We start from the raw sequence: 15731 nt of genomic DNA, 5'->3' as shown, positions 1-15731 counted from the left end.
ACCCCTTTCAGGAGTCTGATTTGTTTTGCATATCCCCAAATTTCACCTCACTTAAAAACTAATAGCTTACAAAATCAGACATAAAGATACAAAAGTATGTCAGCACACTATTACTGAAAAAATTGCTTACTTTCTCATTTTTACCATAAAATTATAAAATAAATCGATTGGAATATCAATATTGTACTAACATTTCAGTGTATAGTGTATATAGAGCAGTATAAACAAGTTGCTGTCTGTATGAAATTTTAGTTTGTACTGACTTTGCTAGTGCTTTTTATGTAGCCTGTTGTTAGGCAAATATCTAGATGAGTTGATGTACCCCCTGGAAGATCTCTACGTAACCCCAGGGGTACAGGTACCCCTAGTTGAGAACCACTGCGTACCTCCAGGGGTATATGTACCTCTGGTCGAGAACCACTGATCTAACCTGACCTGTATAACACAGGCCATAGAGCTTCCCCCAGTTACCCCTGTATTGAGCCCTATAATGTGTGATTGACTAAAGCAATCCGGAAAGGTATTCATCATGATCTGAAAACATCAAGAGATGAACACTTTCCTTGCATGGTGACAGGTTTCAGAGTGATAGCTGTGTTAGTCTGCATCAGCAAAAAAAAAAATAAGGAGGACTTGTGGCACCTTAGAGACTAACAAATTTATTTGGGCATAAGCTTTCGTGGGCTAAAACCCGATGAAGTGGGTTTAGCCCACGAAAGCTTATGCCCAAATAAATTTGTTAGTCTCTAAGGTGCCACAAGTACTCCTTGGTTTTTTTTTTCACTTTCCTTGGTTGTTTGTTCCATTAGTTCAGTGGTTTGCAACCTGTGGTCTGCAGATCCCTGGGGGTCTACAGACTATGTTTAAGATTTCCAAAAGGGATCACATCTTCATTTGAAATTCTTTAGGGTTTCACAAATGAAAAAAGGTTGAAAACCACTACATTAGTTAATCACCCTCACTGTTAAACTAAATACAGTAACTCCTCACTTAAAGTCGTCCCGGTTAACGTTATTTCATTGTTACGTCGCTGATCAATTAGGGAACATGCTCGTTTAAAGTTGCACAATGCTCCCTTATAACGTTATTTGGCAGCCATCTGCTTTGTCCACTGCTTGCAGGAAGAGCAGCCCAGTGGAGCTAGCTGGTGGGGGCTTGGAACCAGGGTGGACTGGCAGCCCCCCTATCAGCTCACTTAAGTCCTAAGTTCCCTGTGTGGCAGCTACCCAGCAGGCTACCAATTGTGGGCAGTTCAGTGTCCCTCCCCCCACTGCTATGTGCTGCTCCTGCCCTCTGCCTTAGAGCTGCTCTGGGGAGCCTCCTGCTTGCTGTGCAGGGGGGTGGGAAGAGGGGTGCTAATGTCAGGGTGTCCCCGTCCCCCTGCTCCTGCCCCTCCCCACTCCTTTACCCCATCTCCACAGAGCAGTGGGGGACACAACACGGCTCAGGAGGGAGGGAACTAGCTGGCAGCAGGTGCTGTCTCAACTTGCTGATCTACTTAAAAAGGCAGTGTACTTAGAGTGGGGTCAGCGTACTTTAAAGGGGCAATGCGAGAGTCTCACACACACACACACACACACACACATGGTATGTGTGAGTGTCTCTCTCTCACACGCACACACACACACACACACACGGTATGTGTGAGTGTCTCTCTCTCACACGCACACACACACACACACACACACACACACACACACACAATGTGTGTTTCTGTCTCTCTCTGCCATGCTGTCTCCCCTCCCGCCGGCCGCCAGCCGTTGGTGCTGCCTTGTAGAGTGTGAGGCTACATTAACAACAATGTGTTAACCCTTGAGTGCTCAGCCAAGTGCTAGTTCATTATTTAGCAATAAGGCATTCCCTGGGAAATATTCCACCCTCTTCCACCCTCTAACTTCACTACCTCAACCAAGCTTCACAATCATCATTGCTGTGTACAGTATTACATTGTTTGTTTAAAACTTATTTTTTTTCTCTCTCTCTTCCTCAACTCTAAATAAAAAATATAGTCTTTTGTCTGGCGAAAAACATTTCCCTGGAACCTACCCCTCCCCCCCATGTATATTAATTCTTATGGGGAAATTGGATTCGCTTAACATTGTTTCGCTTAAAGAAGCATTTTTCAGGAATATAACTACCATGTTAAGCGAAGAGTTAAAATAAGTAATAACCTAGAACTAATGGTGAATTATTTCATGATACCGTGACTCCTCTGCAAAGTAAATACATAAATAAAATCTAGTTACAAAAGCAAAAATCCAAATTGTCAGTATTGTTTTTTCAGAGAGTTTAAATAAAAACACAAAACAGATATCCACTGACTTCAAAACTATTGGGTTTAATTCTCCTCTATTTCTGAGCCAGGAGATCTCCTCACAGACAGGAGCCTAATTGTGAAAAAATGCATCCAATTTATGTGCTTTGGAAGTTTACGTTAAGGCTGTATTGGAATAGTTCAAAACTCTGTACATTAAGAGTGAGAAGAAGACGTGAAGAGATGAGACAGCTGTGGTCAACATTTCACTGATAAATTTCATACAGATGCCCTAAAAAATGGTTAACACTGAAGTACAGTAATTTCAGTGTGGAAGTGTCATTCATGCTCCTGTAGTCAAAAGTCTCTCATAATGGGCATAAATCTTGCTTCTAGAGATTATGTTAAACCATCCATAAATATTCACTTCAGGTTGAAGCTTAGGGTACATAGAATCAAGCAACCAATTTTATAAAGATAGAAGTTTGTCTGTTTTGTAAAATTATCTTTGTTATTTTATATACTGCAAATATAAAGGACATGACATTTCAATTTACTCAAATGAACTTTACAAATTATATGTACAGCAGATATTGTTGAGACTTTAAAAGGAAGTTAAGTTTCAATCCTGCAAAAGCTTATGCATGCAAGTAACTTTTCACACATAAACAGTTGCATTGGGGCAATTTAGACACAGTAATGTAAAGTTACTCATATGCAATTTGCAGATCAGAGCCCTATAAGTCAGTGGTACTCGACCAGGGGTACATGAACCCCTGGGAGTATGCAGAGGTCGTCTAGGGGGTACATCAGTTCATCTAGATATTTACCTAGTTTTACAATAGCTTACATAAAAAGAACTAGTGAAGTCAGTATAAACAAAAATTTCATACAGACAATGACTTGTTTATACTGCTCTATACACTATACGCTAAAATGTAAGTACAATATTGATATTCCAATCGATTTATTTTATAATTCTATGGTAAAAATGAGATAGTAAGCAATTTTTCGGTAATAGTGTGCTGTGACACTTTTGTATTTTTATGTCTCCTTTTATAAGATTTTAAGTGAGGTGTAACTTGGGCATATGCAAGACAAATCAGACTCTAGAAAGGGGTACAGTAGTCTGGAAAGGTTGAGATCCACTGCTATAAGCAATTTTACATTTCAAAAAAGACCATTTTCATTATATAACAGATTAAATTCAGATTTTCCTTAAAATTGAATCTGTGTCCCGTCAGTAAGATATATGTGTTTTGAGGATTAAAGTTTATATAGACAATTGAAAGGATTTAGAAACATCAAGGGATTAAAGGGTCTACCATCAAGATGCTGAACATTCTGGCCTTGATCCAGTAAAGCACATAAGCACATGTGCTTAACTTTAAGCATGTAAATGACTTCAATAGGACTAATTCCATGTTAAAGTTAAGCATGTGCTTAAGTGCTTTGCTGGATTGGGGCCAAAGTGATCAGCATCTTGCAGGATTGTGTTCATAATCCTTGTTTAATTGCATTGATGCTTCCCTAATACTTTGTTTATACAGTGACACAGTGCTTTTATCATATTAAAGTTTGCACAAATGGCCATTTGAAGGCGTGCGAACAGATGGGAGTGCTGCATTAGCTCTATTTGTCCTGAAGAAGTGCATCTCTGTGCATTTCCACTGGCAAAAACAGTTCCATCTTTGCTTTGTTTTCAGATTAATCCAAGGACATAAAGTACAATAAATGTGCTGTGCTTTATGCATTTGAAAATAATATATTTTACAAGTAATTTCTAAAGCCCTGATCCAGCAAACACTCAAACACGTGTGTATCTTTTATTTATCTGAATAGTCCCATAGAAGCCAGTTTGATTTGAATGGACTACTTGTGTGAAGAGAAAAGGAGTACTTGTGCTAGAAAACTAGTACCTTAGAGACTAACAAATGTAAAGTTGTGTGTGTAAGTGTTTGTAGGATTGAGGCCTATGAAAACATGGTGATGCGAGCGGGAGAATTGCAAATACTTAAATATTCAAGTAACTTTACACATAAGAGTCGTCCCATAGAAGTCCACAGGATTACTTGTGGGAGAAAAGTCACACACATGCTTAAGTATTTGTGGGATCAAGGTCTAAATTAAAACAGAGGCAAATAAATCAGGAATGCAGAGTTAGAGCTTTACTTGCATCCTTAAGTCTTTGGAGGTTTGTCCCTTAAAAAAGGCTGCTTATTTCATAAACGAAATTGTTTTAGACATTTTCTATTTGGCATGGAATTAAAGTTTTTCTTCAAAATGCATAGACGTAAATATTCCTGAACTTTTTAGCACAAGAACTTTACTCACATGAGTAGTCCCATAGAAATTACTCAGATGCTTAAGCATTTGCTAATCAGGCCCTAAGTTGTGAACTGACTGTAAGATGCCAGTGGGCAGAATTGCGCAAAGTTAAAATTAAATGTTATTTTACTTGTAAACTTATTAATTTGAAAAATCTTACCCTTTCTGTTTGCATTTTTCTATTAATAAGAAACAAAGCCAAGTAGCTGAGTTAATTATTCAACAGAATGCTGTACAAGGATTCCATCTTGCAAGGTGTTGAGTGCTCCTCTGGAGTGCTGAATGCGCTCAACTTCCACTAAATTCAGTGGGAGTTAAGGGTGCATAGCACCTTGCAGGATTGACAAGAGGAGGAAAAGGCACAATTCTGAATGTTAATGAGACGCTGCATTAAGGATAAGAAATGCAAAATGCTTTCTTCTGAGAGCTAATTTTGGTATGCGCATTTCACAGGGCTCCAGACTGTGAAGAAATGTTCCATTAAATGAACAGTTTAAATAAAAACCTAATTTATAAAATTTAAAAATTTATAAATCTATTGCATGCAGAATTGTTAGCATTAACCAGTAAATAATTTAGTTTCATCTAACAATCAGGATATTACAGTCTGCAATGAAAAAGTCATTTGAAACTATTGGAAATGCATTAGAAACTTTCGAAGTCAAACACAAATCAAAGCCTTAAAATGTAAAAGGATCATTAGAGCTGGTAAAAGAACTGATTTGAATACATTCTAAATCTGTACAAGCCATTTTTAAAGGTCAACAATAAAAATATTATAAGGGCCTAAATCCTGAAAATCCTTAGCGATATGAGGAGTTTCAGATGCCCAGATTTTCAAAAGTGACTGATGATTTTCAGTGTCTAAATTCTACATATTAATCCTTAATTCTACTTCTTGTGTACCCAGTTGAAACACCTTAGAGGGGTATGATTTTCAGAGAGATTGAGCACCTGTTCTGTCAAAATCCAGTCACATTATGGTATCTCAGGTTGGGCACCCAAACATTGAGGTGCCCTAAATCACTAGTCACTTTTGAAAAATTCAGCCGTTGATTCTATAAATATGAATTATGTTAAAAGAGAAATATATTTTAATTGACTTTTGTGGGACTATTCACACAAGTTAGAGTCCCCAGAATCTCTCTGCAGAGTAGTGAAGAGTTTTCTCTCCAGATTGCTGAGAGTTCGAATGCCATGGAGAAAGCGGATCAGATTCTGATCTCAGTTATGTTGCTGTGAAGCTAGAGTTACTCCACTGAATTAAATGGAAAAACTCTGGATTTACAAAGGTTTAAATAAACGAATCCAGAATATGATCCTATGCATTTAGCCTCTGCCACAGGAGAAAAGGAGAAAGAATTCCCCATTGCTCATCAGTGCCCCATAGTGCTTGGGTATAAAAGGCTCCTACAACTGTGTGATCTGATGTAGCTTATGTGCTACAGTATATAAAATCTATGGGACAAATTCAGGTGTAAATTTGAAAATGAACATAAAATACAAGCTCCATTCCTCAGCTGATGTAAATCAGCATCACTCCATTGAAGTCAGTGGAACTATGCCAAATTACTACAGTTGGGATATAACCCACATTTTTAACATTAATAGTCCTAAAAGGATTGATTTTTTAATGAAAAATTAACTGAGATAAAATAGCCATTAATTCTAGCTTTTATTGATATGTTATGAAAGATTGTTAATATAGTCCTGATACCTTTGTCAGATATCCTTCTAGGTTTCCTGGAACTTATTTCAGGAGTGATTTCAATTTAACCCTAAAATCCTTCTACAGTGTCAGTTTGCAGTTGTATATTTATTTGAAGAACTTTTCTCTCTGTGGGAATAAATTGTGCTCTTCTCTTTCCTACACATCCTAAACGTTTTGCTCTTCATTTTGTTTTTCAGAATCGGCAGCATATAGAAGAGAGTCAGACAGGATGGGCTGGTGGAGTAGGGTTTTTGTTGTTGTTTACTATGATTTAATGAAAAGCTACAGTCAATTACTTATCTTCACAATAATGTTGGAAATATCAATAAGCTGGTATCATACTGTGTCATGCAATATATATACAATACTACACCTGATGCATTTTAAGGCTGGCATTTTCAATGTGCCTAAGGGAGGTAGATGCCCATCTCCCATTGACTTTGCAAATCTCAGTCTTAATGACTATGGGCTACACTGAAGTTATAGGTTTCAGAGTAGCAGCCGTGTTAGTCTGTATTCACAAAAAGAAAAGGAGTACTTGTGGCACCTTAGCGACTAACAAATTTATTAGAGCATAAGCTTTCGTGAGCTACAGCTCACTTCATTATGCTCTAATAAATTTGTTAGTCGCTAAGGTGCCACAAGTACTCCTTTTCTTTTTACTGAAGTTATAGAAATCACATCCACATAAGTGAGAAGGAACTAAGTGCACAGTACCAGGAGTGGCTGTGAGAGCATTCTGCTGGCAGAGGACGTAGATAAAGAAAGTTCCTCTGGCATCAATGGGCTGCTCCTATTCCTCCAGACATGTCTATAATAAATACATTTCTGAAATGTAAACAGTGTTTTCAGAGCACAATTTTAGTGCACAGTGCTCCTCTTCTTCACATTAAATCCAGAGGGAGAAGCCTTTGAAGCCAGAGACCAGTAATCTGTGGGTAACCGATACTTGCTTTCAACTGCCAATACACCAATATAAATATCTATGTCCAATAGCTCTCACAACATTCAGATATCTATCTATCTATCTATCTATCTATCTATCTATCTCCTACATATATGTCTATTACTCCTCAAGCATGACAAGGTCAATTACCAAGATTCAATCAAGCAGTGTCTGGGTCTTCTAACAGTGGTCTTAATTGAAAACTTCAATTTTCAGTATACACAGTCCTATTATTTGAGATAAATACTATGCATCTACAGGGATAAGACACTTTATTTGATCCCCTTTTCCTTATCTTCACTTTTGGATTAATGATGATGGATTGCTATAAAAACTAATAGAAACTGCACAAAATAATTTTGCTTTATTCTCTATGGGGGATTTCATGGTTTGGATGATTAATAATGGAATACAGAACAATTTAGCTCTGGGTCACAGGTTCAAATACAACTCAGGTCTGCAGAGTTGGAAAGTCATAGGACCTAATGACTGTCTGATGGCATATGTAAAATGGGTTGATGGCTTCAGACCATCTTCTGTGGGACCATTTTCTATTATTTAAAAAAAAAAAATCACAGTTGGCACTAACTGGCTCCCTTGTTGACTGTCTCAACAGAGAACAAGGTTTGAGCAGGAATAGAGATTGAACTATCTTTATTCCCCAACAGGACTGAAGCATATTGGAGTGGGGCAGAGTGGAGAAGCTTGGACAGCCTTGGCCCTGTGCTGTACCTGCTTTGTGTATAAACAGAAAACTTTAGTCATCAGGACTTTTAGACCTTTCACAAATACAAATTTTATTCAAAAACTTTTATTTTTAAAAATCACCAACTCTGACTATAATTAAAAAATGACTAAATTAAAAAATTGATCAAACCAAACACACATACACACTAATCCCACCTGCATGAAACAGAATGCGTGTGTACATGTTGGCAGGTATTGTGACCAGTTACCAGTTAAGAAGTTTGACAGAATGTACACTGTGACAAAAGGGAAGACCAGTTAAAGCACTCTCTGGTTGCTTTAATGTACATATTGTAAACTGTGTATATTATAAACTGCTCAAAAAGCCTGGTTGTTTTTGTTTATGTTCCTTTTTTTCAGTTCTTTGTTTCAACACCATATTTTACTTCAGACACCACTTCATACTACAAAATTTTTAGTGACAAGGCTGGTTATAAACATATTCATTACATCAATGGCTCAGTGGTATGTCAAACAAAGAATTATTCTCAGTAAATTCCTATATTGTAGGTTCCTGAAATAACCTTGCTATATATGTTGTTTTATAGGAAAATGCAATACCAATTACAAATGGACAATGGGAGGCGATATACATTTTCAAAGTAACGGATGATGCAATGTAAGTATTCTACAGAGCAGAGCCTGTTGTTTATGTGCTATTTGCTGTCCATAAGAATGTACTACAATTATACTGATTTTTGCAGGGATCCATTAGTCTCATTGGACTATGATATTCAAAGGGGCAGGTGCCTGGGACCTGTATGCAATTTTACTAGAATTACCACAGCTGTGTACACAAATCAGGTATTTGGGCATGCACATGGCTATAGTTAGCTATTGTGAAAATACCCAGTCTGTGGTCACAGCTATAGTACATTTTGTGTACAAATATGCACATTTTTGCACACATGGGCTTCTGAAAGACCTTTTGAAAATCAAAACCACCATCTTTTTCTAATAATTTTTAGGCCTCTATTCAGCAAAGAACTAAAGCATCTTCTTAACATTAAGCATGTGAGTAAACTCATCACCATTCAACAGGACTTCAGTGCTTAGGGCTGAGCATATGCTCTGCTGAATCTGAGTCATACTCAACAGTTGTGCTTAGTCCTCTGTTGTACAGATGGGTCTATACATTACTGCTAGTTGATCAACTAACACCTGGGAAGTAGGATGAAGCAATTAAATTTCATCGTTCATTTGCCATCTTCTCAGGATTTGAACAAAGGTTTCGAGGGATGAGAAGCTAGGGTACTTCACCCACTGTTCATCTTGATTTCCCCCCCCCACACACACACACAAAAAGTCAAAATCCAAATTCAAGTTTAGTTAATATAAATTTTCAAGCAGGCTTCTGATTTAGGATGCCCAATCCTAATTCACAGTTTATTATTTCATGGACTACTTAATAACAAACAAATTAATTTATAGATTCTATTCGAGCAATGAATTTGAAGGCTATCCAGGGAGAAGGAATATATACAAGTAAGTTCATATCAAATGTTTATTAATATTGATTAAATTAATATCAGATGGATCTAGGTTTATATCATATAAAAAAGAATTCTACACAGTCAGAAACAGTTTCAAAATTTTAAGAGTAAATATCAAGAAGTTCTTACCTAAAATTTGAATTGGGCTGTTGCACTGCATATGCAGGTATCTTGCAATGAATAGATAATATATATTACCATATTTAAAGTGACCATGCGTTTTAGAGGGGCACACAACATTGGGATACATTTTCAAAATGTGGCTCCCATTTGTGTATATATCACTTCCAGATACATTTTGAGACTATCATGTGTATATGATAGACTTGTATGTGTAAATCACCTGAACACATATGTGATAGTGCTAAAAATGCATATGCAAGTGTTTTTAAATGCAATTTATACACATAAACAAATGGAAGAGGAAGCAGGGTCTAGTGGATAGGCACTGGACTTGAAGTCAGGAGACCAGCTTCAATTCCCAGCTTAGCCACAGACTTTCTGTCTGACCTTGGGAAAGTCTCTTAACCTATTCCAGTGGTGGGAAACCTGTGGCCCACAGGCCGCACACAGCCCATCAGGGTAATCTGCTGGTGGATCGCGAGACAGTTTGTTTACATTGACCATCCGCAGCCACAGCCGCCCGCAGCTCCCAGTGGCAACGATTCACTGTTCCCGGCCAATGGGAGCTGCAACCATTGACCTATCCTGTGTTTCCTATCTGTAAAAGGAAGATAGTACTTCCCTACCTCTGAGATGCTGTGAAAGTTAAATCCATTAATAATAAACATGAGGCACTCAGATTCTATGGTGATGAGGGCCATATAAGTACCTAAATATCTAAAGAGACAGGCCACATTGAAGACTTTGAAAATACGATCCCAGAAATACTAAGCATACATCTGAAAGTTGGCATTGGGGAAGGGGGAGAGGAATATTGTCTGAATCATACAACTATTGTTTAAAAATATTGAATAACTGTAAACCATTGATTAGAAAGTGAAATTTAAATGTGACTTGACTTTACAATATAGATGTTTTGGAGCAGGTGGGGCAGCATTATGTGGAAAATGTATTTCAAAGCAATATTATATTGTATTATTTTGTTTTCATTTCCTCCTAGAATTAGCATTGGAAGCAATCCTCTAAGGAAACAATGCATTACTTGTAATCTAAGGAAAGAAAGGTGCCAGTATTATACAGCGAGATTCAGTGAAAATGCTAAGTATTATGCCCTAGTCTGTTATGGTATGTATAGTAGGTGACCAAATAAATTCTAAATTGTATTTTCAAGGGAATATGAGATAGATGATGATATTTCTTCCAGGCAATATTCATTCAGTTGACAGAAGAAGTTTTAAACTGAAAAATGTTCGTAGCCAAAAACTGCGAGAAAAATGTTCTCAGTTGCTGAAAACCAAAATATTTTTGATTTTGGCAATTTCAGTTTTTTGACAAAACTAAAAAAAAATTGACTAAAACAAATTTCTTAAAATATTTCACAGGAAAAAAAACATTTCCTGACCAACTTCAGCCAAATCACACTCTACCCAGTGACTAGTAAGGCAGGATCTAGGAACCCCTTTCTGTTTCATTATTTGGGTTCCAGCTAATCTGTACCTTGATTCTAACATAGAAGGCCAAATCCAGCTGTGACATAAGCAGATGCAACTCCCACTGAAGTCAGTAAGACTTGAGCCTGCTTAAACTAGGGCTGAATTTGACCCCACAAGTGCTGACAGTTTTCTAAGCGATGTAGTTTTTTACAACAAATATAAACTTTCTGAAAATAAATGCAGCAAGACACAGGGATAAATATGAAACCTTTGAAATTGCTCTCAAGGCAGAATTGGGTCAAATCTTGGTCCTATTGAAATCAATAGAGATTTTGCCATGACCTCAGTGGGCCAGGTTTTCACCCATTATCAGGGCACTGTAAATAATGGACAATATATAATATAAAAATTCAAAGGCAAAAAACTATACATTTCATCCTCCACAATCCTGTATGTAGTGTAGCATCTTTTGTTACCATCTTTCAGAATTTGAACTGAATGTTCAGCTGTACAAATAATAAAAACCCCAGCTACCAGAGCAAATGTAACAGAATGATAACACCTCTCAATCATCCTTGCCAAGAATATTTGATATTGTCATCACCACATGAAATCCATTCACCTTAGCAAATGTAATATGACATGTTCTCAGAAGCCCATTTCACATTGTTAATTTTGAGTTCACCTTATGTAATGGCACCTTAGCTATTAGCTGGATGGGACCTTGTCTACAGGAAAGAAATGCTCTTTGAGGGGTTTAAAAGTTACCTTCCTCCCTAGAGCTTTGTTGTTTGGTAATGGCCAAGAACCCATTTCCCTAGCAGTGCTTTTGACATAATTTGTGTGGCAGTGACTCCTGTGTTATGCTGTAGGAACCCCAGAATTATGCAACATTGCCTTCCCCCTCATGTCTGTATCCCTCACAGCTCCCAGCCCAGTACAGTACAATTGAAAGAGAAACCTATGTAGTTTTATATTTTGCTGCTAAATTGAATTTAAATTTCCCACAATTTTTCATTGTGCCACAGATTTTTCTATTAAAAATACCTCACAGCATTGTAGATGATATCAAGATATGCTGGAGATTTAGACAGATTGGTAGGGGACATTGGGGCTATTAGTACCAAGATTGGGTGGGAAGCTAGTCTGATTAACAATCAGTCATTAATTCATTATGTTGCTCATGGAGCATAGAGTGCACACTTCAGATCACCCATTTCCACAGAACACCGTCTTCTGTCAGTGTTGCAGCCTGCTCTATATTAAGACCGAGGCAGGTGAGGTTGGAAGCCACGACATCCCTCCAGCATGTATGAGGCTGCCCATGAGGTCTTCTCCATCCAGCTTTTGTTGGATGAAAAGCATAAAACTGGTGGGCTACTATGGACTGTGGCATACAGAGCAGATGCCCAAGCCACCTGAGCTGGCATTGAGTCACTTGGGAAGACACTGGAAGCTTGACATCCTCATTTGTATCATGAGTATCTTGGCTCCATTGTTAGGGAAAGAAGCTTGAATCCACAAAGCTATGGGTGTTATGCTCTTTGAAAGCTTCTGTGGTGTCAGTGCCATGTATCAATTGGACTACAGTGCGTATCTATCAAGCAGTAGTGACTTCTATCTTTTTGCACGGATCTGAAACCTGGGTCACTACTGAGATGCAAATGCGCCAGCTGGACACTTTTGACATGACACAGCAATGACATATTGGGCATATGGTGATTTCATCACAGTTGGTTAACAATTATGACATTTAAATTGACATCCTTAGGCTTCTGAGTTGACATATTATTGAGATGGCTTGGGATAGTTCACACCTTTTCTTAGAGCATTGTTTCAGACTATCTGCAGACTCAGGCAGAGAGCACTATATGGAAGTTCAGATCACTTTTTGAAAATATTCTGTGCAACCATAAGATTTATTTATTTTTAAATGAAAGCTTGGATTCTGAAGCATAATTATGCAGCAATTTTCAAAAAGAGGGCAACTATACAGTCATTTGATGTGACTGTATAATTACACTATGCCTGGGTCTTGGTAACAGCTATTATTACACTTGTTAGTAAGACATTTTCAAAGAGAGTGCTTACTATTTTGTGGTGTAGGTGCAGGAGGCTGGACTAGAAGACTTCTAGAGGTCCCTTCTAGCCCTACATTTCTAAGATTCTATAAAAAGGAAGTTATATGCAAACATCCAGTCAAGAAAATTCAAGTGATCTGACAGATCTTATCATTGATATTTTAATAGTAACTCTACTCTTCAAACCAAGTTATGTTTCAAAGAATATGAACCTTTTTTTCTCTTTTAATTCTCATTATAGGTCCGGGCATTCCTATTTCCACTCTTTTTGACAGCAGCAATGACAGAGGTACTGCAAATATTCTGCATATTTCTGTGCGTAGTTTTTATCCTGAATAGTTACTAAAAAAATCCCATAAGTCACTATTTAGACTTGCACTAAAGATACTTTTAACCCTCTTTGAGGGACAGATTCAATACCCAGATTCTTTATTACATTGTGAAATTTGGATGTACTGTATTTTTGTTGTTGAATCCAGCCCTGAATTTTACATTGCTACAAACAGTAGGTATGCTGAGCATTGGTAACTCCCCATGAGCCAAATCCTGAGCTCAATACACAGTTTCTACTCAGCCCTTACTCATGCACACTGCCATTGACCTTAGGGTGACCAGATGTCCCAATTTTATAGGGACAGGCCTGATTTTTGGGTCTTTTTCTTATATAGGCTCCTATTACCCCCTCCAGCCCGTCCCAATTTTTCATATTTGCTGTCTGGTCATCCTAATTGACCTGCATTTTGCCTGAGCAAGGGTTGACTAGAAATTTTGCGAGGAATCCAAAAGAAATGTTTGGAGCTGGAAAAGGTTGTTCCATTCCCGTCATGTGTGCTTTTGTTCTCTAGCTATGTTCTTCCAACTCCTCCTTCTGCAAAATCTATGCATGAATTGCCACTTTTATCTGCACATTAAGGATCCATTCTAATTTCCCCAGCAACGAGCACAATCTGTATGAAACGGTGCCCAAAGTGTTGAATTATCAGTATGGCACTCTGGCATCTCCTTGTGCCTAGGAAACAAATGTTTAATTTAATGGACTTTTACCTTTGCCTTCACTGTGCCTTGTTCAGCCATGCTGCTTCACTGCAGAAAGAACCTGTTCAAGCTGCCTTCTTTTGTCTTTGTAAGGGTAGTTATGTAGCCTCTTGCTAATTGCTTTCTTGTTAGGTGACCGTGACAGTGTTTGTCTTGGACTAGGCTGCAATTGCATAAGAGGGGCAGCGAGGCCATTTTTATTGTGGTAGGCAGGTATTAATTCAAATGGGAGTTGTGCAGCTAAATTCACATACACCAGACTGGAAGGTTACCTTGGACTGTCTATAGCAACGGGAAAACTTCAAAAGATTTGGAGCTCCAGTTTGGTTTGGTTCCAACATCAGGATGATTTTTCAGCCTTTATCCAAGCTATCGAAAATTCCTGGATCTGCAAAACTGGCCTGGACATTTCACAATAACTGACTTTCTTGAAAGAAGTCTGGTATTTCCTGTTCCTAGTCAGCCTGTATTCTTCTGGTATTACTGCAGTCACAGAACCAAGAAGTGTTTTTCAAAAATGTAAAATGATGACAAAAAGTTTAACAGAAGTTGTTTAAAAAATCACATAAGGTTCTGTTTCAGTTTGAGGGTGAAGATTCAGGTTGCAGACCCTCATTAGGTACAACATTCTATGCCCATCCCTAGTCATAGGAAAGAATTTTGATACACAAAGTAGCTTTCAACAGACTCCTAATGTGCCAGTACTACAATCTGTGCTGGATATTAATTATATAGAAAATATAACTTTTTAAATTTACATGTCAGTGTTTGGTGCTTGATCATCTTGTAAATTTTTCAGTAAATAAACTTGGTTATATTGAGATTTGATTAGAAATTAGTCTGCAAGTTACAATTCAATGAAGTTACAGCAGAGAACAAGATTAAAGAATTAATTCAGACGCAAAGAAGCACATTGTATTTTGCTAATATGAGTCAAGTTAGAGAGGAGTGTGCAGTAATCCATTATTCAGGACATTGGATGTAACTAGAGTCAACATTTGGAGAAGCATGTTGCAGAATGGAGTGTATTCTACATAATTAACTAAATAAAAGGTAGGAAGTGTGAGGTGTGAGTGGACAAGAAAAGAAGAAATAATAGTCACACAGTTCAATTACTTTGTATCCCATACAGAATATGTCAATGTTTCAGTTTATATGTAAATACAACTTCAAGTGTCTGATTTTCCCCTGTGTGATCTCATTACTATATTTGTAAGAATTTTTCATAGATTTCTTTTCCAGTCGAACCACAAACAAAACAAGGGAGTCTCAATTAACACAGAGGAGTTGAAAAGCAAATTGATTGCTAATATGGAAACTTCTTTTACCTAGAGATTAAAGTCCTGGAAGCCAATTTGGAATTAGAATCTGCGATGGAAAACATCAAAATGCCTAAGATAGACATTAATAAACTTGAAGTGGATGGACTTAGTAAGAATTATACAACTTCTATTACACTATTTACTTTTTCTATAATTTTTACACTTATTCTATTGTAGGAAGCATGCTCCAGCAGTTATTAGAACAAGGGATTTGAAATTAGGCTTCCTGGATTGTATTTCTGGTTCTGCCATGGATTC

General features: G+C 37.5%; 1 protein-coding gene across 15 annotated transcripts in view; it reads left to right on the top strand.

Moving 5' to 3' along the window:
• Positions 1-15731, top strand: part of LOC119863741 (prolyl endopeptidase FAP) — a 62213-nt gene that overhangs the window by 25910 nt on the left and 20572 nt on the right. For 12 of the 15 annotated variants that reach the window (XR_006277965.1, XR_006277968.1, XR_006277967.1 and 9 more), the window contains 7 exons: positions 6491-6535; positions 8347-8451; positions 8535-8605; positions 9418-9471; positions 10603-10727; positions 13358-13405; positions 15484-15582. Coding sequence is in view for 10 of the 15 variants with exons in the window: in XM_043505206.1 (XP_043361141.1) it covers positions 6491-6535; positions 8347-8451; positions 8535-8605; positions 9418-9471; positions 10603-10727; positions 13358-13405; positions 15484-15582 (547 nt within the window). In the remaining 5 variants the exon portion in view is untranslated. The remainder of the gene's footprint in view (positions 1-6490; positions 6536-8346; positions 8452-8534; positions 8606-9417; positions 9472-10602; positions 10728-13357; positions 13406-15483; positions 15583-15731) is intronic. The other 3 variants (XM_043505203.1, XM_043505199.1, XM_043505200.1) reach the window with 2 other exon arrangements.

This window comes from Dermochelys coriacea, chromosome 11 (assembly GCF_009764565.3).
Source record: "Dermochelys coriacea isolate rDerCor1 chromosome 11, rDerCor1.pri.v4, whole genome shotgun sequence".
Lineage (NCBI taxonomy): Eukaryota > Metazoa > Chordata > Testudines > Dermochelyidae > Dermochelys > Dermochelys coriacea.
This window is presented reverse-complemented; position numbering and strand designations above follow the sequence as displayed.